Source organism: Panthera uncia, unplaced genomic scaffold (genome assembly GCF_023721935.1).
Source record: "Panthera uncia isolate 11264 unplaced genomic scaffold, Puncia_PCG_1.0 HiC_scaffold_1281, whole genome shotgun sequence".
NCBI classification, from domain to species: Eukaryota; Metazoa; Chordata; class Mammalia; order Carnivora; family Felidae; genus Panthera; species Panthera uncia.
In genome coordinates, this window is record NW_026057900.1 from 68,848 (window position 1) to 95,646 (window position 26,799).

The following is a 26,799-nucleotide window of genomic DNA, read 5'->3' on the forward strand; positions in this document are numbered from 1 at the left end:
AAAAGGAAAGAAACTAAAAAAACTTTGAATGCATGAATCAAGTCACTTGAGTGGGAAATATCTCCCCAAACCTCTCTAGTTAAAATAAAAAAATTCAAGTCCTAGATTCAGTTTCTCCAAGATTGGTAGAAGGTGCCACCAATGTCTTTACAAAAGCAAACTACAGCCTCTAGTGGCACATGTGAGAATAAGCAAGTCTAGGTGACAAAAGTATTGTTTGAAATTGCCAGAAAGAATGACCCAGATCAATTCCCTGATCTAATCTGCAGCCCTCATTGCTTATTTATTAAAATCTTGGAATGATTTTTCTTTAATGCATAAAAATTGTAAGTCAGAGAAAAAGAATCACTTTTCATGGAAAAGTTTCTAAAAGTGTTTTCCACCCTCGCCTAATGCCAATGATCTCGTGAATAAGACAAATGGAAAACAAGACATTATAAAAAGCATCATATTCTTTTTCCCCTACAATCCAAGTTTAATCCATATTCACCAAACTGTAAATATGCATTTAAATTACCCTTGGCCATTGGCAGTTGTTCACTGCCTGCACTGGCATGCTTTTCAAAGCCTTCATTTATAATTTAGATTGCTTTAACAACTTCAAGACTGATGGTATGACCTTGAGGAGAGAAGTTTTATCTTCAGTTTAATAACTTTCTATTGGAAGTTGAGCAGATTCTTCAAAAAAAATTTGGGGAGGGGGGCACCTGGGTGGCTCAGTCGGTTAAGTGTCCAACTTTGGCTCAGATCATGATCTTGCAGTTTGTGAGTTTGAGCCCCACAATGGGCTCTGTACCAAGAGCTCGGAGCCTGGAGCCTGCTTCAGATTCTGTATCTCCCTCTCTCTCTGCCCCTCCCCTGCTTGCACTCTGTCTCTCAAAAATAAATAAAAAATTTAAAAAACTTTTTTTTTAAATTGAGGTATCACTGATGTTAGTTTCAGGCATACAACCTTATATTCTTTTATAAGCATTCGTGATTTCTACATTTTTAAATATTCTACATTTTAAATTGCATACACTATCGGTATGTATGTTTTCTCACAACTTGCAACTCTTAGGAAACCCTTAAACCTTGAAACAGAAGTTCATGCTTTCCCAAAGCATCTTCTAATCTGAGCAACAGAGACCACAGAGAACATAAAACAATTAACGTAACATGCAAATCTGATTCTATTAATGTCAGATAAACACAGACACAGTTCTCACAGTTTAATGTATTTTTATAGAAAGAGGGCCAAAAATGCAAGGACACATCTTAATAATTACCCTGAACTTTCTCATTATTCATATGTATACTGAAAACCAGCCTCCTTAAAGAGTTTAAACCGCAAACATAAATTTGTTACCAAAGATTTCGTACCTTCTCCTACCTCCCCCAGCTGTTGTACTTATTTTTTAAACTCTAAGAGTTAAGGGTCATTATGAAATGCTACTGGGCCAAAGTGCATGTAAAAACACTGTATTATCTAACCATAACTAATTTATAATTGCACTCAAATGAGATTCCAGAAAAGCCGAGGCAGAGACTCACTATCCATTGTCATACAATTACCAAGGTTAGTTTGGGTATACTATTATGGTAGAGGCTCTAGGTTAGCTATAAATGTCCTACAGATGTACCATAAGTAAGTACTGTAAATATCCTTTCGATCCACGGTATTACAAATATCCCTTTGAGAAAAAAATATACATACATATATTATGCCTTGGCTTTTGAGGGGCTCTAGTCAATTAAAACAGAGAACCAGAGATTGAACTGAGAGAAATATCTTACCTGTGTCCTCGAATGTCGGACTGATCACACACTCCTCCAAGTGCAATCCTGTGGAACTCTCGACCAAGAGTCTTGGCCACTGATCTTCCCACACTTGTTTTACCAACTCCAGGAGGGCCAACAAAGCAAAGAATGGGGCCCTTCAGGTTGTTTTTCAGCTGTCTGACAGCCAGGTATTCCAGCACTCTTTTCTTCAATTTTTCCATAGCATAGTGATCATTATCCAGAAGAATCCGGGCTGCTCGAATGTCCAGACGGTCTGTCAAATAACCCAACAGAAGCACTTTTTGAGATGCTTGAGATACTTAAAAATTTTTATTTATTTTTACAATATTTATTTATTAATTTTGAGAGAAAGAGAGCACGCACACATGCACTAGTAGGGGAGGAGCAGAGAGACAGAGAGAGAGAATCCCAAGCAGCCTCCACACTGTCAGCACAGAACCTGACACGGAGCTCAATCTCACAAACCGGGAGCTCAATCTCACAAACCAGGAGGTCATGACCTGAGACGAAATCAAGAGTCAGAGGTTTAACCAAACGAGCCACCCAGGCACCCAGCACATAGAATTTTTAAATGCAAGAACTCCTTTCAAGGCTGACAAGAGTCAAAATATGTTTTAGAAAATAAACATGACAAGAACAGAAGTGGATCTTTCTACATGAGTCTGCAGGGAGACCTGGCTTTTTTGCTCAAGAGAATTTAGTATCAACAGAACTAGTAAGCACTACATAATTAAAAATTCAAGGAATTAATACTCATTTAATTTTCTAGATACACATTATTTATATGGAGACATAATTACTACATATTCTATTTGTGCTGGCATTTGTTCCTTCTTTTTTAAAGTTTTTTTTTTTTTTTTATTAGAGAAGTAATGTATGCTCATTCTAGAAAACCCAATGACACGAATTAAAAAAAAAAAAAAATGAATACAGCTACCCATAATCTCATGTCTTCAAGAGAGCATCTCTACCTTCACTTTGGTATGTATTCTTGCAGGTTGTATGTGTATGTGTGTGTATGTGTATATATGTACTTTCAGACCGATTTTTCAAACTGAGAGTATATGACGCCTTCAAGTTTTGTTTTTTCACTTAATATATATTACAGACACCTTTCAGTGTCAAATGTATTTTTGAGTAATACTTTAGTGGTTACATAATATTCTATTATTTAATTATCCATACTCATTTAAATAATTCCCTATTGCTAAGCATTTAGGTTATCTACAAATGTTTACAGTTATAAAACAGGCTTTGCAGTGCATCCTTGTAATTCAATCCCCACATATATCCCTAATTATTTCCTTCAACTAACCTTCTATAGACAGAAATGCTGGATCAAAAAAAAACACTAAGATGTAAAGAACTGTCACGGTCTCACTAGGAAGGTATGAATTAGGTTTGTTTCTATAGCCAAGCTTTCATCAGGTTTATTGATGTGCTTTACTACTTAAAATACTTATAGATTGAATCATTAAATACTCATGGATGCCAGCATGAATTCATCATCTGCATGACACCCAGGGGTAATACATGGCTGCATAATCATACTGATGGTGAGAGGAGAGGCTGGGAAAGAGAAAATACACACAAGCCACTCTTTCAATCCATTATTTGGAACTTGCTCTGCATTTTTCCTGCAGAGAAAAAAAAAAAAAAAAAAGCCTTTAATGGTGGTTTGGTTCCCAAGTTAGTCTGAAAAAACCTAGCTAAGCAGTAATATATGTATTTTAATTACAGTACTGTTGCTTTTACTTCAGGCTGAGTGATTTGGAAAGGGAAAAACAAAATTTCTTCCCCCTTTCCTAGCTTCAGACTCCCAACTAACGAACACATGAATAAATGACAGGAAGTTTTCCAACTGTTAGGCACTGCTAACCCAGACTCTAAAAACCTACCACAGCAAACACAAAAGAAAACTTCAGACCAATTCCATTTTGTATAGTTCTAAATATTAAAATGCTAATAAATCAGATCTACTAAGAATAATCTACTAAGTCCCAGTGGGATTTATTTTAGTTATGCAAAAAAGTTTAACATTATGTTATCAATATATTTATTACATCACCATACATAAGAAAAACTTTCCATCAAAATGTCATTTTGTACCATTTTGTCACTTGTTATAATGTAACACTCACCCCTAATTAACATTTACTAGTTTAAGAACAGAATTCCATGCAATTTAGAAAAAAATGATGATACTCTGAAGGAAGTTTTTCTAAGAAACATGCCAAGTGAAGACAATTTTTAAAAGTTCCTCAAACTTTTAAGGAAGACAATTTCTATGCTATATAAATTATTGTGTCTTTTCTATATAGGATACGTTTTTTTCTGATTATTCTTTTTAATGGCTCAGAATACATGCTTCCTATTTTGAATAATACATGTAAAATAATACTTGTAATAATACATGTAAAAAATTTAAAACTTACCTGAACATATATTTCTCTATTTACAACTGAAAGACTTAAATAGTATCTACTGGCTCTTTCTATTTATAAAGATGGGAAAATTAGGAAACTTCTTTCCTTCAAATCTTTCCTTTCTGCTTTTGAGGATTGCTACTTAGGTAAGCTTCTCTTTCAAAAATTATGAAAGACATTTTCACGGTTTTATAACCACACTCATAATAATTATTTAAATCTAATTCCATACAGAAATGGTTTAAAAGTTCAACACACTTCCTTTTATACCACAATTTATGCATCTTCAGTTCTCTGCTGGAATACTAAACAATGAAAAGTATTTTCACATGGGGGTACATGAGTGCTATGCATCTCTAATGCTAATACACATCCAGCAGAAACTCTCTTGAGTTTCTGGCATGTGGGTGGCCTCCATCCCTAGTTGTGAAAATAATAACAGCTTTGTCCCATTTTTATATTTTGTTTATTTCAGTAAAGGAGTCAGCACTCTTGTATTCAAATAAACATTTTGCTCCGAAACCTATACAATTATACTGTATAAGCTTGGTAAAAATTCCTGATTATTAATTAAGTTCAGTTTTTAAATAGGACAAGTGGAGAGGGGAGGAAGCTGAAAGCAACTCACTAAGCTACTAATGGCAAATAATCAAATCTGCAATTTTAATATTCAGGCCATTATACTATATCCACTATATGCACCCTGCATTTCTCCTAAGTCATTAGTTAAAATAAATCCTGAAGCATAGAAAAATGTTACTGAGAGAATACCAAAATTTCAAAATAAGGCCCCTAGGATTACCAAGTTATCTAGATGCTCTTCAGACTGTGCATTCGTCCTACTGTCAAGAAAAAATAGCAGGGTTTGAAAATTGTCACGACTGCATCAATGACAAATACCTATCAAATATATATCAACATGGAAGCTTGGCAGGTGAAACAAAACGGCAGCAGTTAAAAAACACAAAGTTGAAATGTGACTTTCTTTCCCAGGTCTAAACTAACAGGCAGCAGAGCCCTCTCCAAATCTCACAGAATAGGACCACTTCACTTAAAAAATAGGCACCGAGTGAACAGAAGCCTACCAGAAATAAAATGGACCTCCCCACAGCCCAGCTAGATCCAGACCAACAGCTGATCTCAAATTGATCATGTGGCACAAAGAGAGGCTGATTCAATGGGACCCCATGCTCTCCGGCATTCATCTCACTATGGAGTTTCCAAAAATTACAAAAAATATTTTTGAATTAAGAATTAAACCAAGAAATTCAGCTGCAGTTTGGTAAAGCACTTTCAACTAGAAGGCAATGTTGTTATGCAAATATGATATAAGAAATAAATTTACTAGTATGGTAACATAACAGCTCTATATATAGGAGCCAAAAAACTGGAAACAACCTCAATGTTCCTGACAGGTAAACGCATACACAAATTATTAATCTATGCAGCAACATGGATGAACCTCTATGCTGAAAGAATCAGAAAAAGTGAGTACATGCTATATCATTCCATGTGTGTAACAGTTTTGAAATATGAACTGATCTATAGTGGTTGTTTGGGGATGAGGACGAAAAGGAGGGAGGGAGGGAGGAATTAGGGAAGCATGAGAAAATTTAGGAGGTGATGGGTACGTTCACTATCTTAATTACGGTGATGGTATTACAGATACATATACATATGTGAAAACTTATCAGAATGCACATATTATAGATGTACAGTTTACTGTTTATCAATTATACCACAATAAAACTGGAAAGTAAAGCAAAATTGCTTCTAAAAAATTTCTTCTATAGTTCACTAGTGCAACCTGATTTAATCTAGTGAAAATTTACAGATTCTCAGAATTTAAGAGAGAACAAATATGAATTAGCTTTTTAATTTTATAGACAAACATTCAAACAGAGAGAAAAACTTAGGAAAAAACCCAAAATCTAGAGAATGGGATAAACGCAAAGTTACGGAGTATTCATGAAGGAATAATTAGCATAACCCAGAATGTAACTGCTTTCTACAACAAGAACCTAAGAACTGTAATATGATTGAAATCTAAGGGTAGTCAAAATAAAAGGAAGAGGATTAGGTCAATTTCATCTTAGTACCTAGCCATACACATTAAAAATGTGTTAGATGATCCTTTCCAAAAAAATGATTAAGAAAGGAACTACTTTAACCTTAACATTGTCCCGGCATAGTTAATCTAACACAAAGGTGCTTTATTCTGGGCCCTCTTTGAGGGGAAAATTTTTTTTTAAGTTATCAATACCAGAAAGTATGGTCCTCTGTAGGTTAATAAGCAAGTATTTTTTAATATTAAAAATTCAACATCCTGTAATCTGGCATGTATAGCATATCTTATGTGGGGGCACAAATGTGTGTTTTAGAGCTAACATTTAAAAAAATCTCTAGCGTCTTTTTTAAATGTAAGAATTTTACTAACTAGGATAATAAATCTTTAAATTTTCACAAGTCAATCATACAGCTACTCCTATGCCAACAGCAGTTCAGGTAATCAATCCACTGTTGAATTCAGCAGACCTTGTATGTAAATTTAACAATAGAGCATCTAAATACAGTGTATTTCTCATCCCAAGATAAAATAGCAAATACACAGGAAAGAGAACAGTTCTAACGAAGGACAGAAGGATAAAAAGAGTTTAAATTTAATAGGTTTTTATATGAGAAAAATAAGATTCCAAATGGTACAACTGTTCTAGTACGTAACTATATGTAACTATTTCTTTAGATGTAAAAGTTTATCTTCTGATTGGCTATTGGTATTGAGAAACACTTATATCACTCTTACAGAAAATCCTATTTTCTCTAAAATCAGGCAAAAGGCACTTTCATGTAGCACCTTCTTTTCCTGTTTGATCCCAAGACCTAGATGACACAAGTTCACTGCCTAAATACATCTAGAACAACAGTAACAGTAAGATAATCAATGATATTTCAATAGAATCTACATGAGCTTTCTGAATGACAATCAGACTGCAAAAGGCTGTTACTTTGTTGGCTTACCAGTTGTACTTTTGTTCCAAGGAAGTTCCACCATAAGTTCTAAATAATTTCTAGTCAGAGCATATTCTGGCATCGACTGAGGCATTTTTTTGAGTCTGTGGGGAAAGAATACATAGCAAAATGTTACACAACATAGAAGAATTCCATAAAAAACACAAAAATCCAGCATATATATCTCCGTTTCTGGGTCAGATATATCATGAATAATTGATTTAAGAAATCTGGCAACATTAAAAAAAAAAAAAAACTAGTTATTTTGTTTTGTGAAGTACTTATGGAACAAATTAAACAGATCCCTGCAAACTGGGGAAGTGGGGGAGGGAACACTGTATCTGATTCTATCCTGGAAATTCAACCTTATCAGTATCAGTATCTCGCAGGGGGAGTCTCAAGTCACACTTACCTGATTTACTTCTCACAGTAAGAGTTAAGTGCCTAATCATGCATAACACAATAATTATTTACTTTTTTTGGAATCAGAGATAAAATTATCTTGTAAAAACAAGCTAACATCAGATATTTAACTAAAAATACAACTTCCATAATATATGCAGTATTTAACAAAGTATTTTGCCCACAAAAGATGTTCCTCATTTATTAACCAATGCCAGTGAATATAAAATATCCTTCAACTACAACTAATCTCCTTATCTGTGAACCCAGAGTCCAATCTTTTGTTACTGAGCATTCAATTAGGTTCATTATAATTCACTAATAAAAGAAAATGCAACACAATTAGTTTCAAGTACATAAGGAAAAAGTTGGTTTTCTATTTACCCCTGAGATTATTCATGTACCCTATACTGTCATCAAGGTTTCTGTGTACTTTCTTATGCAAAGAGAAACTGACAGTCCCTGCCCTCTAGGGTTTACAATCTTCTTTCTAAAGAAGAAAAAAGTGACATGTGAAGAGCACAGTGCCAACTGAACATTGTGTCTGAACAAAGCACAGCCCATATTAAGACAATGAAAAAGCGGTTAACAATAGTGATCATATTGACAGCATATGAGGTGGAAGCGATGTACCACTTAACACTCAGCCACTGAGAAAAAGATTAGGGAAGTTGATGTTAATTCAGGAGTATTAAGAATCCTTTAAAAACAGTTTCCAGTTGAGGAATGAAGAGGGATAACCTGAAGATTCTACAGATCACAGCTCTAATCTGACAATTTGGAAAACCATGAAAGATAAGAATTGACAAAGGAAAGATAAAATGAGTGGTGGTTTATGACTATACTAAATATAAGAAAAGGAGAAAGATCAAAGGATATAAAACAAATAACTCCGCTTTCAGTTTGTGATCCAAAGAAGCAGTTTCAAGTTTCCATGACCAATAATTTTTAATATTTATTAATAAGCAAAATGAAAGTGCCAATGAATGAATAGCTTCTTTTTAGCTTCAATTTACCTTTTTATCTCTTTGACACAGACTTTGTGGGCCTGCTCTGGCATACTGGATGTTCGTATTTTTTTCTCTAGCATGACAATGTCATCATGATCTTCATCCTCATCCTCATCTTCTAAGGCACCTGGGATGTGTGTAATCCTTCTAATAGGACGTATTGCTATAACCTAAAGTAGAAAGTGGAAGAGTAAAACTGTGTGTTAAAAACAAATTGGAAACGAGGTACCTAGTTACACACAAGATTATAACTGGTGCCGAATAACATTTTTATGGTTAGGGTCTACATCTTTAGGAACTAAGTTCAGAATGATAACTAAGAGACACAAGCACATATGGAAGCAGCAGAATTTAAAAAGTGGATCAACATAAAATGGACATGATTCTTTAGTATATGCTTATATTACAATATAAGAAAAAATTCAAGAGCTGGCTACTAGAAATAATGAAAACATCTAGGAATTATTTTTCTTTGAGCTACTATTATAGCCACTACTTTCTTGATTATATTACTACTTACCAATCGGCAACAGAATAAATTCCATTTTTCCTCCTAGATTACAAAATTTCTTTCTAACATCTTTAATGTTTCCACCATTGGCTCTGTTCTCTTTGTCTCCAATACACAGAAAAGTCTTCCTCCTTTCAAATACTTTATCTTACCTATATCCCTTTCAGTTAACTACACACTATTTACATCCCTTCTTGCGAAGTTCTGCTTTTCCAACAAGTGGCTTTGACCACTACTTCCCCATCCTCATGAATTACTTCCATAATCTCTATTTTGTACTTTGGCCTTTATCTCCACTATGTTGAGAAATTGTGCTTTGAAATCCAACAACCATCTTCTGTGCCAAGTCAAATGGTTTTATTTTGTGTTCTCTTTCTCCATGATCTATATCATATTTTAAAACTTCTAAAATGCTCTTTTGAAATTCTCAACTCAATAATATCATGAATAAACACCAGCCATCACTGGAGCAAAATGATACACTGGTATTTAATTTAAAAGCCTGGGAATTTATTTTTTAAACTATTACTTATTTAATACATTCAAATATAAAACATTAAAAACACAAATAAAAATACAACTTTATAAAAACAAAAATATTAAATATATACTTTTAGCCTACATAATAGACAAAATATTTTTTAATGAAATTTTAAATGAAAATAAAAAAAATTTTAAATGAGAGTTTTAAAAAGCACATTAATTTTTTCATCATTGAAACAAAAGTACTTTTTTGTGCAGTTTTTTTCCCAGCTACAAGAAAGTGCCTTTCAACTCTTAAGGGAATAGGCAGAGAAAGTTTTAGGCTTAACTCCAAATATCACCCTCTGATTCCTACATTTTCAAGTAACTGTCACCTGTGTGATCATTTTCTGGAGCAATTCTGAACACTTGTCTCCTTAAGCAACGGTAACACTTAATTGATAAGAAGCTGCAGTTCTCTGTGTCTGCCAAGACAGAGTGTGCACTGGTTTGTCTTTCTACACAAAATGGATAACTAAATTAATGATCTGATCTCAAACCAGAAATAATTCACATTTCTGCTTTTTGTTTTAAACGGCATTATGCCATTATGTCCTGAAACACAAACACCAGACAGGCTACTCCTGTTTCTGTCATCGTTCTCCTCCAGCCTATTTTCTGCTCCTTTCCTTAGTCCCATTGGTGAGGAATCCTTCTTTCTCAATAATGTATTCTTTCTGATGAAGGAACAATTCTGCGCTGATGACCATCAAATCTAACATTATTCTCAACCTTTCACTTACTTTCCAACAGCCTTCAGAGAACTATCATTTCCACTCTTGTCCATATCAAATATATTTTCTTGATCTTAACTCTGCCCACACATAACAAAAGTAAAACTGATAGCTCAAGGTAGACTTCAGACAGACCTCATATAAATGTAATGTATGATAATGAATGTATCACAAATCAATGGAGAAGTGAAGAATTATTTATAATACTGTTGAGTTAAAAATCAGTAAAAGGTAAACTAAAAGTGGGTATTTGTCAAATCACTGGAGGATAGAGGACTCTAAGCTTAGAAGACAGAAAAAGACTTACATAGTTGGACTAAATGAAAACAAAAATTTTTATAAGTTAAAAGCAAAAAAGTCAGCTAAATTATGGTAAAACATAGTGATACAGTCCTCCTAGGAAACAATTTTGTAGTATTCTTAATACTATTTTTTTTAAGTTATAGATCATTTCAGTGGATGCAGAAAAGGCATTTGTCAAAGTACAACATCCACTAGTGATAAAATCTTTTAACAAAGTAGGTCTGGAGTGAACATACCTCAACATAATTAAGTCCATACATGAAAAGCCAATAGCTAGTATCATCCTCAATGGGGAAAAACTGAGAGCTCTTCCTCTACAGTCAGGAACAAGACAGGGATGTCCACTCTCACCACTTTCATTCAATATAGTACTGGAAGTCCTAGCCACAGCAATCAGACAACAAAAAGAAATAAAAGGAATCTAAATTGGCAAGGAGGAAGTAAAACTTGCACTATCTGCAGATGACATGATATTATACATAGAAAAACTGAAAGACTCTACCAAAAAGCCACTAGAACCATGAATGAATTTGGTGAAGTCATAGGATACAAAATCAATGTACAGAAACCTGCTGCATTTCTATACACCAAAAATAAAGCAGCAGAAAGAGAAATTAAGGAATTAATTCCATTTACAATTGTACCAAAAACCGTAAGACACCTAGAAATAGACCTAACCAAAAAGGTAAAAAGACCTATACTCTGAAAACTATAAAACACTGATGAAAGAAATTGAAGATGACACAAAGAAATGTAAAGACATTCCATTCTCATGGACTGGAAGAACAAATATTGCTAAAATGTCTATACCACCTAAAGCAACCTACACATTTAACACAATCCCTATCAAAATACCAACAGCATATTTTCACATAGCTAGAACAATTTTAAATTTGTATGGAACCACAAAAGACTCTAAGTAGCCAGAGCAATCTTGAAAAAGAAAAGTGAAGCTGGAGGCATCACAATTCCAGACTTCAAGTTATATTACAAAGCAGTAGTAATCAAAACACTATGGTACTGGAACAAAAACAGACACATAGATCAATAGAACAGAACAGAAAACCAGACATGAACCCACAACCATATGGTCAATTAATCTTCAAAAAAGCAGAAAAAGCTATATAATAGAAAAAAAACACAGTCTCTTCAAAAAAATGGTACTGAGAAAACTGGACAGCAACATATGAAAGAATGAAACTGGATCACTTTCTTATACCATATATAAAAATTAATTAAAAATGGATTAAAGAGCTAAATGTGAACCCTGAAATCATAAAAATCAGCAGCAACTTCTTTGACATCTGCTGTAGCAACTTCTTTCTAGATATGTTTCCTGAGTCAAGAGAAACAAAATCAAAAATAAACTACTAGGACTATGTCAAAATAAAAATCTGCACAGTGAAAGAAACAATCAACAAAACTAAAAGGCAATCTATGGAATGGGAGAAGGTATTTGCAAATGACATATCTGATAAAGGGTTATTATCCAGGGGCATCTAGGTGGCTCAGTTGGTTAAGTGTCCAACTTAAGCTCAGGTCATAACCTCACAGCTCGTGAGTTCAAGCCCTGCATCAGGCTCTGTTGACAGCTCAGAGCCTGAAGCTTGCTTTGGATTCTGTGACTCCTCTCTCTGCCCATCCCCTGCTCACTCTCTGTCTCTCCCTCTCTTGAAAATAAATAAACATTAAAAAAAATAGTAATAAAAAATAAATAAAAAGGGTTATTATCCAAAATAACTTATAAAACCCCCAAAACAAATAATCCACTTAAAACATGGGCAGAAACATGAATAGACATTTCTACAAACACATACAGATGGTCAACAGACACATGGAAAGATGCTCAACATCACTGATCAACAGGTAAACGCCAAGTCAAAACTATATGAGAGTGCAATGAAGGTGATGGCCGGTGCTGCCCCCTGGCTGAGGTAGGATCCCGAGGACTCTCCAGTCCACTGAGGGCATACCACCAGCCCATCTCGCCTGCCTCACCAGGGAGGTGAAGTGTGAGAACACAAAAAAAACAAAATCAAAAACAAAAACAAAAACAAAAAACCTCCAATGAGATAACACCCTACACCTATCAGAATAGCTAAAATCAAAAACTCAAAAAACAACAAGCCATTGGTGAGAATGTGGAGAGAAAGGAACCCTCAGGCACTGTTGGTGGGAATGCAAACTGGTGCAGTGCAGCCACTGTGGAAACAGTATGGAGGTACTGCAAAAAGTTAAACACAGAACTACCCTGAGATCCAGCAACTATATTACTAGGCATCTACCCAAAGAATACAAAAATACTAACTCAAAGGGATAATTCAAAGGGATACATGCACCCTGATGTTTAAAGCATCACTATTTAAAATAGCCAAATTATGGAAGCAGCCCAAGTATCCATCCACAAATGAATGGATCAAGAATTTGTGTATGCATACACATATATACATAGGCATATACATGTATACACATATATATGTATACACACACATGCGCGCACACACAATGGAGTATTACTCAGCCATAACAAAGAATGAAATCTTGCCATTGGCAATGACATGGATGGACCTAGGGAGTACAACGCTTAGTGAAATACATCAGTCATAGAAAGACAAATACCATATGATTTCACTCATATGTGGACTTTAAGAAACAAAACAAACAAACAAAGGGAGGGGAAAAAAGAGAGAGAGGCAAACCAAGAAACAGACTCTGAAATGATGGTTAAAAGGGGGAGGTGGTGGGAGGGATGAGGGAAATAGGTGATGGGGATTAAGGAGGGCACTTGTTGTGACGAGCCCCAGGGGACTGTATGGGAGTGGCGGCGAATCACTGTATTGTACACCTGAAGCTACCATTACACTGTACATTAACTGGAGTTAAAACAAAAACTTAAAAAAAAAAAAAAGAAATGTAAGATGTACAACTCCCCCCTCCAATTATTTTCAAAGACACTCATCAGTTATTTAGCTTTTAAAATATAGAAAACATTGGAAACAACACACAATGTTTGGCAAAGAGAAATGGCTTAGTAAAGTATACCTTTCAATGATTACCCAAATTTACCAAGAACAGAAAATGAGAAAATATGTTAAAAACAAAATCCAGACATGGAAGAGGACTAGAAACACACACCAAATTCAAAATGCTATCCGTAACTTGGATGCTAAGAAACAATGAAATTTTTTCTTTGTTCCTTTCTTTATTCCATTTTTTTTTTTTTACTTCAAAAAAACTGAATCTCACATCACATAAAAACAACCAGAAACACAAAGAAACAATTAAAGGTCATATTTACCCTCTTATCATCATCTTGCTTGTGTTTTCTGGTTTTCTGAAGCAATTTCAGGCCTTCAATTTGTCTGACAAGCAGCGGTATGGTCATCTTGAACCGCTCCTCTAGACTCACAGCATCTAAAATCTAAGGGGACATGAGTCGATTAGCAGAATCTCTCAGAAACACAAGCTCCCAAAACAAGGCAGTCAGAGTCATGACTTAAATTATTAAGTAAGAAAGAGAAATATCAATACTCACAGCTAAGTTAGGGCCAACACACCAAGATTAATTCTATTAAATCACTAGAATCCTAAAAAAAAAGGAATCTTGACTTTTCATTTAAAAATGAGGCCATGTGTATTGTTCCAACAGCAAGGACATACATTTTTTAAGTTTATTCATTTGTTTTGAGGTGGGGAGGGGCAAAAAGGGAGAGAGAGAATCCCAAGCAGACTCCGCACTATCAGCACAGAGTTTGATGTGTGGCTCAAACTCACAAACTTTAAGATCATGACCTGAGCTGAAATCAAGATTCAGACACTTAACCAACTAAGGCACCGGGCACCCCAAAACACACATTTAATGTGAACTCTTTCTGGCATTATTCTCTTAAAACCCAGATAGTTGTCTACATATTAGGTTTAAACAGATTCTAGGTTGAAAATATTAAATTTTTACATTCATGAAAGAACACGAGTACTCTTAATCAACCTCTGCTAATGCTCTGAGTAACTAACACTCTCCATTCCCCCAAACATCCTTGCTGACGTCCACAGCCAGCTTACTCTCTGGTACCCCAGCACTCTTCTGCTCCTATCAGTTGAACTGAATTTTTGTGTTTAGAGTAGGTGTGTATACACTTTTCTTTGTTTGGTGCACTCACTATTATAATTTGCTAGATTTGCTATATAACTGTTAAGACATAAATGCATAAATTGATAAAATAAAGGACGTTTCAATAAAACTAACTTAAATGTTCTAGGAAGATTCAATAAAACAGACTGCTTAAAAATACTATAAAAGTAAGTATGCAAGAAAACTTACAATTTTGGGGGAAAATGCAGAATCTAGTGAGTGCAGAATGAGTGTCTTTACAACTTATTTCACTCTAAAGAAATAGAAACTGAAAATCATAGATACTGCATCACAGGGATGCTTTGTGTAAGAAACATCATGAAGAATTCTAATAAAGCAGGCAATTCACAAAGAAAAGGTCACCGCTCCACATGTTTAAAAACAGACAAAATATATATTTACCATTTTTAAAAATTATTCTTCACTTTAACTTCTTCCATAAATTAACAAACTACTAGTACTGACAATGTGAATAAAAGACTTGTTTGAGTATATAAAAATATAAAGCAATCAGTAAAAGTCAATTTTAGGATAAGAACATTTCAACTACTGTGAATCTCCAGTATCTCTTACTGAAGGTCAAATTTTATTGTCTTGAATAAAAAGGGACAAAACAACTTAGTATTAAAGAAGGGAATACTGTACCTGGAGCTTCTCTTTGTTGCTTGTTCGAATAATTGAGGTCAGAATGTCTGGTAATGCTTCCCTTGGAAGACTATCTAAAAGGCGTCTCAATTTAGCAACTGCAGGGACAGACATATCCAACATTTCCACCAACTACAAGGAAAAAGAAGTCTTTTTAATGAAATTTGGTATTATTTGTGAATTTAAAATGTCAAGTTGCTATATAGGTTTAATGTTCAGGCCTCAGAGTCTTTGTTTTTGAAAGATCACTGATTACTAGAAATCTAGGCATTTTATTGGCCTCAGAGGAAAAGAGAGAAGCACATTCAAAATATCAATCAGAACTGAAAAGCAAAAATGGCCCTCAAATGTGTATAATACAAATGTTTAAAAGGTTTTGCAAATTTGTGATTTTATTTTTTATTTTGAAAAAAATAAAAATCTACAGAAAATTTACAATAGTACAATAAACTATCCTTTTTCTCTCTAAGCGTATGCACACACACACATTTTTGCTGAACATTTTATTTATTTGTTTTAAACATTTATTTGTCTTTGAGAGGGTATGTATGCACAAGCAAAGGAGGGATAGAGAGAGAGAGACACAGAATCCGAAACAGGTTCCAGGTTCTGAGCTGTCAGCACAGAGCCCAGCTTGAACTGAGATCATGACCTGAGCCGAAGCCAGACATCCAACCAATTGAGCCACACAGGCGCTCCACTGAACATTTTAAAGTAAGTGGCAGACATCATGACCCTTGTTCTTAAGAACAAGGGCATTCTCTTACATAATCACAGTGTAATTATCAAATTCCGGAAATTTAACATAGCTGATGCTATTATGCTAACCAGCTGAAATACTGTTTTTTAGTAGAACACTTGGATTAAGTAGAATCTGAGCACTGACTGTGAATGGTTTTTATAAAAACAACTTCCAGGGTATATCCTTGAAAGAAATCATTAGGTTACTGACAAAAATTCCACTTTTCTTCTGGGTACGTGGCAGGACTACTCTTTCTCACCTCCTCTGAATACAAATGAGGCTATGAGTCTTGCCTTGATCCATGAAATGGGGGGGGGGGGGGGGGGGGGGAGTGACAGCTCCTTCTGGGCAGAAGCATTTAAAACCATTGAGAGATCTGCCACATTTCCTTTTCCAGCCTCAGCATGTTTTGAGATGAATGTCTACCCCTCTTGAGTCCCTCAGTGACTCTAACAGGTAGATCACCACATGCTCTAGTTTTAGGCATAAAGCATGAGTGAGAAATATACCTTTGTAATATTGTATGCTGAGATTTTCGAGTACTTTATGCAGCAAAACTTAGCCCACAGTGGCTAATTCACAGATGACATGCCAAATCCTCATTTAGTAATAACTCTGGTAAGATTTCTTAGGCCAGTAGAATCAAATCTTTCTAAAGGCACCGTAATTTAAGAACCTGCCTAGAATCAAGGGAATGAAAGCACAGTTATGATGAAGTTATTCAGGTGGGAGAAGTAGATAATAAAATTTAAAGACCCTTTCTCCTAAGAATTCATCTTAAGAAAATAAAAGTTAAAACTTATTTTGCAAGCACTTACTGAGCACAAACTACTTGTTAGACACAATGTACTGCTCAGTATGGGATGGCTACAGCAGGGATGAATTCGAGTTTGGTAGGGGAAACAGACCTAGAAGATAAATTTCAATACAATGTGATAAGCATCATATAAAGGACTGTGGAAGCACAGGCAAAGGAACACTAAGAGCCCACAGGAGTTGGGAAAGCATAAAATCTGAAAATTCAGAAAAGGAAGAGCACTCCCAGCAGAGAGAACAGAAGGGACATGAAACAACAAACTGTGAAGCTCTCTGATGAACAGTGTGACTAGAAGATGGTTAAAATGGGATTAAATAGAATTAGGAAGACCTTTAATGTTATCCTAAGAAATTTAAACTTTATCCCATACTCATTAAAGTCTTTTTTTTTTTTCAGGGGAAAGGTAGGTCCAAAACTTCGTAGAACTGATGGGTCAGAGAAAAAAAAAAAAACAGAAGGAGACTGGTCAGGAAGTTATTGAAGAAGTCTACCAAGGACGGCTATAAAAGGAAATGTAGGAGATGAAAGAAAAGTATTAATTGGAAGCAACCTCAATGTCTAAAAAGAGGAAGGATAAAATTATGATACCCTAACTCAATGAAATTTATAAACATACTTAATATGAAAATTAGACATGGACAGGAAAACACAACATGACTTAATTTGGACTGAGATCAGAAGACAAGCCAAAAATTAAACTAGATGCAGGATAGCAGTAAAATTATGATGTTTCTCTCTAAAAATTCCTTTAATGTCATTATAAATCTTTACCTGTCTAAATTTTTTCTGTTGATTCAAAGTGAGGAGAAGTAAAAAGCAAAATACAATCTCTATGAAGCTGTGTCTAACAGAAGAATGAAGACTCAGGGAGTATAACCCAGAAAAAAAAAAAAAAAATTGTTTCTCCCTCTACCTCCTTCCTTTTTTTTCATTATCAGGTTAGTTAACATTCAGTATAGTCTTTCAGGAATAGAACCCAGTGACTCATCTCTTATATATGACACCCAGTGCTCATCCCAAAAAGTGCCCTCCTTAATGCCCATCACCCATTTAACCCACCTCCTTCCATCAACCCTCAGTTTATTTCTGTATTTAAGAGTCTCTTATGGTTTGCCTCCCTCTTTGTTTTTATCTTATTTTTCTTTCCCTTCCCAATGTTCATCTGTTAAGTTTCTCAAATTCCACACAGGACTGAAATCATACGTCTTTCTCTGACTTATTTTGCTTAGTATAATACCCTCCAGTTCCATCCACTTTGTTACAAATGGCAAGATTTCATTGTTTTTCATTGCCAAGTAGTATTCCATTGTGTATGTATACCACATCTTAATCCATTCATCAGTTGATGGACATTTGGGCTCTTTCCATAATTTGCCTATTGTTGATAGCGCTGCTATAAACATTGGGGTGCATGTGCCCCTTTGAATCAGCATTTTTGTATCCTTTGGATAAATTCCTAGTAGTATAATTGCTGGGTCACAGGGTAGTTCTATTTTTAATTTTTTGAGGAATTTCCACACTCTTTTCTCCCTCCATCTCCTTCTTAACTGGCATAATCACTTATTCCAGTCTTCAAAATGAAGTTTCTTTGTTCAGAGTAGGTTCTACCTTTCAGTCCTCATAGAAATTATAGCTTCAAGTTTTTTATCTTCCTATTGTGCACCATACTAAGTGTGTTGCTTCAAATGCCACTTCAGGTACAAATGCCAGACACTGTGAGCAGTCTTTTCAATGACTAAGACCTTTAGACTCTGCCTGATCCTCACAGAGCCAGTAACAGCCACTAGATGACACCAACAGAAAGTAGAAGACTACATTTTATGATATATTTCAGTAAGGTTCCAAATAAAATGGGGTGAGGGGAGGAGCTTTCTGTTCAACTGAAAGTTAACCAAAACACTCAAACCTAGAATTAAAAAGTCAAATATTTAATGCACCCCTAATATGTGCTTGCCTTCCAGCATTCTAGTTAATCAAGGCTTGAACCATTTTAGAAATCAGTCTACCATAGACTTCATCTTCCATAGTTACTGCCAATCTCAGTGTGGCCTTGACTTCTGAGCCAACAGTTATATAATTTGCTACCTAGATGTTCTTGTGACAAATAGCTTTTGTGCAATATTTTAATTTTTAGCATTATTTAGATTTAAGAACCATCTGGTTTGGAGATACTGCAAGTTATAAGGAAAGCTCTAGAAATACTCTTTGAAAAAATAGACAGGGTTGGCTAATATTTCCTAGAATGATTTAGGTACAATCACAGACACAAGCAAATTGAAATCAATATATTATATTACTAAAGCATTTAAACATATGCTGCCCTAAAACTGCAACCACTCAACAGATTCATCATGTCTTAGGGCAGCAAAGGAATTGAAGAAAATGGAGTTTTAAGGAAAAAACTAAAAGCAACTCACCTGTACTGCATATTTGTAAAACTGTTCTGATAGTTCTCCTAGCTCCTCCCTAGTTTTACAGGTGTTGGGAAATTCCTCAAGCCGGTCCAACTGTACCACTTCAGCAACAGGATATGGCTTCTCCTTCAAGACCTGCACAATCTGGAAACGGCACAGGCCTGTAATCAGCAAAGTATAGTGGGGCTTGGGCCAGTTGCTGCCTACAACCTGAACCGCCAGGGCAGCCGTCCCAATCCTGAAAAACACACAAAACAGCAGCATTACAAATGTTCAGTGTGGTAAAACTGACACTTGCCTCAAAAGGTTGCCCTTGTTGAGAAATCCTTTAAAGAACAAAGAACATCTGAAGTGGAAATGAATTATTTCTCTAATTTAGCATCCAGCACATGGTCTATGAAGTCATTACCATGAGCAGGGGGGGCAAAGCAGGCCATCTCATTCTAATTACTACCTCCTTTAAGATTAGGTAGAAATTCCTAAAAATAAAAATGTAAAAGTAGTTGACAATTACATAGCTTAAATTCATTTTGCTAGGAATGAGGCAATATTATACCAGAATACTAGCATTTTAAACAGACTGAAATATAAACAGCATGATGTTAAACCAACCTAAGAAATCTGTTCTAATAACCAGTTTTGCTAACAACATCAAGCCAGGTTTTTTTACAGAATCAATTACTGAAACTTCCACTTATCTACCTTATCACAAACTGTCACCAAATCTGAGAATTAACACCTATGCCCATGAATATGAAATTTCTAAACGTGGGGACTAAATATTAGAGGGCACACACTGTCATGAATGATTAAAGTTATAAACCTGAACCTAAGTGGTAAACACCCCATCTAATACTAACTAAAAAAGTTCTATTTAAGTCTTAGCTCCTTATCAGAACATAGAATTCTGACCAAGTCACATATAACCTTAATTCATGGAAGGAAGTCTCACCCAAACTAAGCCAAAATTATACAAAATACAAAGCTCCACATTCAGAAGACACGTCTAAATCCCAAACTAAAATTATATCTTCTCCCCTCAGCCACAGGAAGGGTTGCAATTTCAGAAAAGAAACGAAGTAAGGTGACTAGAACTCCCAACACCCTGGGGAAATGGTAATCCTGGAATATCGCAACTGCCCATCTCAAACACACTGAATCACACACAAATACAGTGTGAATATTTCAGTGAATTTGCTTACTTCTATACACTATTTATTCTTGACTACTTCCTTATAAATTATTCATTCCATAGACTATGTGGAACTTTTGGCTTCCCTCTGCCATTCAGTTTATTTTGAGTGATGTCCAACTTTCCTTCACCCTTTCAGTCATATCATGTGTACATGGATAAAAACTGATTCAAATGGTATCCAAAGCCAAAAAATCAGGAAGATAATTTGGTGGGAAGAAAAAATATGATATACTTAAAAAAAACCTGAGATAATTTGGCAAGTCCCTATTGTTTTATTTGTGTTGTGGCTGCTTTTCTTCAGTCATTAATGGTAGTAGGCTATACCTCCCACTTCCTGAAAACCAACTCAGATTGCCTGAGAAAGTTAGCAATACCTGAACTGATCAGAGACCAAAACTACAATTCCCTTCGGATATCGACCATCAATGCTTGCGCAATGCAGAGAGGTCACAGTTCTGTCTGCCAGCAACATTAACAGACAACAAACAAACTGGATCCCTGGCCTAAGGAGTTTGCAAACTGGAAACCGAGGAGAACCCAAAGTGATATGAGACAAGTCCAAACGTTCAGATTAGGAGATAAATTTTCATTATTTGAGCCATGTCCTTGATTAAAGTGAGACTAAAAATGAGTTTTCTTACAAAGCAAGCAGAATACTTTTATTAACTGTGAAAGGAAGATGTTTCAAACTGAAAAGAGATCGAGTTGGATTTATACAATGCCTCTCCTCCTAATGAGATAAAATATATAAAGGTTTTACATTCGTTAATTGGGTTTTACTTTAAATCACTTATAGCTGACTAGAATGTACCCTTTTTAAAGAAAAAACATGATCTGTGAAATGATAGGTGGCTAGAAAGAGTACCTGGTGAAAGACATTTTGGGTGGAAAGCTCTTGTGAAAAAGGACCATGTTTAATGTTATTTTAGACAAGTTTTATTGTATTCGGGCAATAGTTTAATCACATATAGGTAATAAGTAAATAAAATATTTAATCTAATATTTTCCTACTATGATAACAGGCTTTGAATTAAGTCAGTCATCTTTCTAAATATTCTAGTTCTTCTATTAATATTTGCTTTATTAGGCTTTACCAAAAGGCAACATTCTGATTTTCATACATTCAAATGAGTAGTGTTCCTTCCCTTTAGGTAGTAGCTCTGTAAATCCACACTTTAATTACTGTGATATTTTATAGTTCAAAGAATTTTTGAAAGTCCTAACTGGGACCTCCTTTCAGAGTTGTAAAATATTGTTTTCATCCAAACAAAGTCTGATTAGGATGGGTATGATTTATGTACTTTGAAAACGGACTTAGATAATTTAAGAGTTCCAAAAATATTTGAGAACTATCAACTGTAGTGGTGGGAAAACCTAAAAGCAGCACTACAGTTTTCTAAGATGAGTATACTGTGTAAATACCCAAACTCTGGTTTATATGCCAACCACTTTCTTTTCTTTTCTCTTTTTTTTTTTTACTTTAAAGCTCTCCATCTTTATTGGAATCTTCAATCTTCCAAATCTTTTTCTGTAATGACACTTGTTTAGTTCTGGCCATGTTGAAAGAATATGGGGCCTCCCCTCCCTTCTCCCCCAATCTCCATTTGTGAAATTTACATATAAAACTACACCTATTTGGGGAAAAATAATACCTCCAACATACAGCTTTATTGCTCTGTAGCCTTTCATAAGTATTATCTCATTATATACTGCCTTTCACTATTGTGAAGAAGGTAGCATTATTTCCTTATTATAAATTAGTAACAGAGATTCAAAAGGGTAAACAGATTAATTATCCATGATTACAAAGATACTGCATAGGCAACACTGCATAGGGGGCCTGAATTAGGTTTTAAGACAAATTTTACTTTAAGCACCACAATGGACAATGTAAATCTGTACCAATTATAAGTACAAATAAATATTTATTAACATAGCTTCTAAGTAGGTAAGATACTGGAAAGCTTAGCTATTATTTAATATCTCCTGTTTACATCTTAATTACCCTTGATTCATCAAGGTAAGCATTTCTACCAAAACTCTGGAATCAAAAGTTATACTTCTTTGGGAAAGAACAACTGGGACATCTTTCTAGTTTTCGCTTGTCTTCACCCTACTTATAATCTTGAATATTTGTTAATTTTGGGCAAAACTCATCATCATGATTAATAATTTAAAAACAAGAAGTCTATTAGGATAGCTCCAAGTTCTACAACAGATGAGACTTCTGTTGCTACAGGACTTTTGGTTTTCACTCCTTTATTAAAACTTCGTTTCTGGGGGGTGCCTGGCTGGCTTAGTCAACAGAGCATGTGACTCTTGATCTCAGGGTTGTGAGTTCAAGTCCCCACACTGGGCACAGAGATTACTTAAAAAAGGTAAATTAAGAACTTCATTTCTGAATTTAAGAAACGCCACTTATAGACACTTTCCTTAAAAAGAATAACTGCAGATTAGGAAAATCTAAGTGGAGCTATCCATTACATACTTGCTAACATAAAAGATTAAATTTTAAAATGTTAGGATCATCAGGTAATATTTCCTAAATATCTAAGAATGCTAACAGATAAAAATAGGAGTAATGCCTGGACAAAGAGTTGACCCAAAATAAGAAACTGTACATCTGCTATATATAAAAGAATTTATTTCTTGTGAGACAAATGCCAGTGAAACTAATTTGCAGTCTCAGAGGAAGAAGCCAAAAAATGAAGAGGGACTGAGAAATCAGCACTCTGAGGAAGTGAAGTCACATATCCTGAAGAATGTAAGGCTGGAAGAAAACTGGATGACCATCTTGAAATGCATGAAAGGACAGCGTATAGGTAGTGCTAAGTTATAATCCATCTTCACTAAGGAAACAATGGCTCACTCAAGTTCAGTCATGCAGGGTGCCCTGAGGTGGCGTAAGAGCCAAATTCTAAGCTGTATGGATAATCCAAAGCTCCTCCTTTAAAAAGGCTCCTGTGTCAGGTAACATGCCCACATACTAACATATAGAAAGGGACTGTCCTGTTCAAAACAGTAAAGGAAGTTGTTCAGGTAAGTCAACATCTGGCTCTGCTACTTTGTGTGACAAGGAACACAGGGGAACAAATTATTTCTGCTGCTCCTTGAAGACTGAGGCAATGTCACCTGGATGGTCTCAAGAAAACAAGAGACAGGAGTAGAGCACCTGGCCTCCCCTTTGGGTACTACTAACATCTGGAAAAGCAGGTAACTGAGGAAGGACAGATTTATGTATTGAAACAGTAATGTTATGGGTAACTCAATTATTTGCACTAGTGAGGCTTTTAAAAATTTTTAAAGAGTGTTGAAAACTCATATTAGAGAAAAAAGACCTTGGAGGCTAATGCTAAGGAATGCAGTACAATCTTTCTAGATAGATTTTTCAAGTAGCAAACAATATTTTTAGGATAACAAGATGGTCCTTATAATGCTAGAATTCTAGGAAGAATCTTCAGTGTATGTTTTATAACGTAAATAAAACAATACTGCTATTAATTTAAAACAAAGGCAGCAATCTGAACATCAAGGATCATATTACATATCATCTGAATATGTTAATGATTACTTCCAAGCAGGAAAATTTAGTTATTGATGTTTTCGAGGGATTTACATAAAAGAAATTTAAAAACATCCAAAATCTTCCCAGAACATACCAACAACCTAAAATATGACTAAATCTACTTTTGAAATTCAGTGTACCCATGGGTAATCACCATACATATGTACAGAAATAAAACAAAAAAATCTAATCATGAGCACTCTTGCCTCAACAAGCAATCAAATTGCCTGGGCAGAGAAAGCAAAAATTGTGGTATAACCACAGGTTTAAGGATGGGGTCATATGTAGGGAAAATAGAATCCAACACAATTTATCAGAGTTTAATGAAACTTGAAAAGTATCCAACTCCGTGCAAGCAATAACCAAAGCAGCAGATCAGATGGAAGCCAAAATGTTTTTGGTGCTTGAGAAATGCAAGGTTTTTACAATATGGGCTAATAAGAGACTGTTACAGGTTTTTCGTTCATTTGTTTTGCTTTGTTTTGGGAGGGGAGAGATAGCAGTCTCCTTTCAGAGATGCAGACAGTTATGGACTCTCCTTTTAAAAATATATATAGTCAAAAGGTTTCAGATAAAAATAAGGCATTCCTAACATTCTCAAAATCGTTCAGTCTGCAATCCCTAACTTTAAAAAGGAGTAACTGCAAGTAGGTAAACAAGGGCTCTAAATTAAAAACATCTCAAGCAGAGTTAAGGATAGGAGGCAGGGGCTGGGGAGGTGTGTTTAAAGAGAATAGCATTTGTTGAGCATATACTATATCCCAGCATTATCCAATAGAAATATAGTATGAGCCACATATGTAATTTTAGTAGCCACATTAAAAAGTAAAAAGAAATGGGTGAAATACTAAATTTTATTTAACCCCAAACAGCTAAAATGCTACCATTCTAACATTTAATTGATGTAAAATGTATTAGTCAGCGAAACATTTTCCATACTAAGTTTTCAAACTCTAGTGTGTACTGTATATTTAAAGTACATCTGTGGTGACTAATCACACAATCATACTGGTTTATCTGGGACTCAAGGTGTTTCCTGGGAGACAGGACTTTCACTGCTGGAACTAGTTCAGTCCTCAACAAACCGAGACAATTGGTCACTCTAGTATCTCAATTTGGACGAGCCACATTTCAAGTGCTCTCTAGTCACATGTGTTTAGTGGCTACAGTACTGGACTACTATCAAGCATGGCACAAAGGTTATTTCATTTAGTATTCATAACACACCCAAGAAATGAATGCTGTTAGTTTCCAAAATACAGAGGAAGAAATAGGCACAGGTTGTGTGTCATAGCACAATTAAAAAAACAAAAACACAAAGTCACACAACTAAGGCCATGGTGTAGGGCAATCTAGTGGCAAGGCTGGGGTGTCCGAAATGAGAAGCTATGAGAATATGAGAAAGTTTCAGAAAGGCAGACAAGGGAAAACGTGGGTAGGAACTGAGGGGAAAAGACAAGAGGCAGACAAATAGTGTGGAAGAGAGGTACCCCAAAATCAATGAAAAGGGTAGTGCAGTTTACGATAGCACAGGAAAAAGAGAAAGCGTGTGGAGTACCAAGTGTCTCACTTAAGAGGGCAAAAAAACAACAACAAAAAAACAAAAAACCCACCACCACCAACAACAAAAACGACGGGGAGTAAGGGAGGGAAGGATAAGAGGAGGGGGCCCGGAAAGTTAAGAGCACTGGCTTAGGAGTCTGAGGATCTGGGGGGCGAAGGGGAGAACCTAAATTAACAGTGGCAGCTAATTGCATAGTTTTCACTACTTCATGGGTCAGACATCTGTCATCCCCACCATTTCACATGGGAGGTGACTGAAGAGATAGACTAAACCGCGAAGGCTGCCCCTGCGCCCCGAGGCCGGACCGGGCCTGAGCCGGAGTCCAGAGAGGAGGCCACGCCGCCCGCTGCCGCCACCGCGGGAGGCAGCCGGGCCTACCTGTGCAGCGGCGGCAGGTCCTGCGCGTCGCTGGCCGGGTCGGGCGTGTTGGGGATGACCCCCAGGATAGTACTCTGCAACGACGTGCCCTTGAGCAGGCGGCTCCGCACCAGCTGCAGGTTGCGGGCCGAGTCCACGCTGGTGCGCATGGTGGAGCCGGGCAGCAGCACGCCCTCGTGGGTGAGCAGCAGCGGGAGGCGGCTGGGGATCTGGATAGGGCTCACCGACGACATGGCGACGGCTATTCGCGCTAGGGGGGCGTCAAAGGGAGCAGGACACGGCAACCGGCACTAGCCCCACCACCCCAACCAAAGCTCCCAGCAGTCGGCGCGCCTGCGCGCCGCTGCTTCCGGCTCCGCCCTACGGCCCGCCCCCGGGCTCAAACCCCGCAGCATCGCACCGCCCCCTCCCGGAGTCGCTCGGCTGGTGCGCGCCGTAAGTGTACAAAGAGAGGCGCACTCCAGCCGCGTGAGACCCTCGTTCTCCAGGCTTGCTCTAACAGTCTCTCCTGAGGCTCAGCCACAGGGCTGTCCCCGGTGTTGAAGCTAGAGAGAAGATCGTGTTTAAACTGTACCTACTTGAAATGTTTTTAATGTTTCATTCGAATTGATATTAGATTTTTTTAAACGTTGCAATAAAAAGTTCCCA

General features: G+C 36.1%; 1 protein-coding gene across 1 annotated transcript in view; it reads right to left on the reverse strand.

Annotated features, from left to right (window-relative positions):
* LOC125916874 (lon protease homolog 2, peroxisomal-like) overlaps positions 1–26,488 on the reverse strand; it is a 91,388-nt gene extending 64,900 nt beyond the window's left edge. Inside the window, exons 1-7 of the mRNA XM_049623135.1 lie at positions 26,152–26,488; positions 19,453–19,687; positions 15,477–15,608; positions 13,998–14,120; positions 8,636–8,799; positions 7,227–7,321; positions 1,777–2,035 (exon numbers count right to left, since the gene is read on the reverse strand). Of these exons, the coding sequence (XP_049479092.1) occupies positions 1,777–2,035; positions 7,227–7,321; positions 8,636–8,799; positions 13,998–14,120; positions 15,477–15,608; positions 19,453–19,687; positions 26,152–26,384 (1,241 nt within the window). The 5' untranslated portion in view covers positions 26,385–26,488. The remainder of the gene's footprint in view (positions 1–1,776; positions 2,036–7,226; positions 7,322–8,635; positions 8,800–13,997; positions 14,121–15,476; positions 15,609–19,452; positions 19,688–26,151) is intronic.
* Positions 26,489–26,799: the final 311 nt, after the last annotated feature.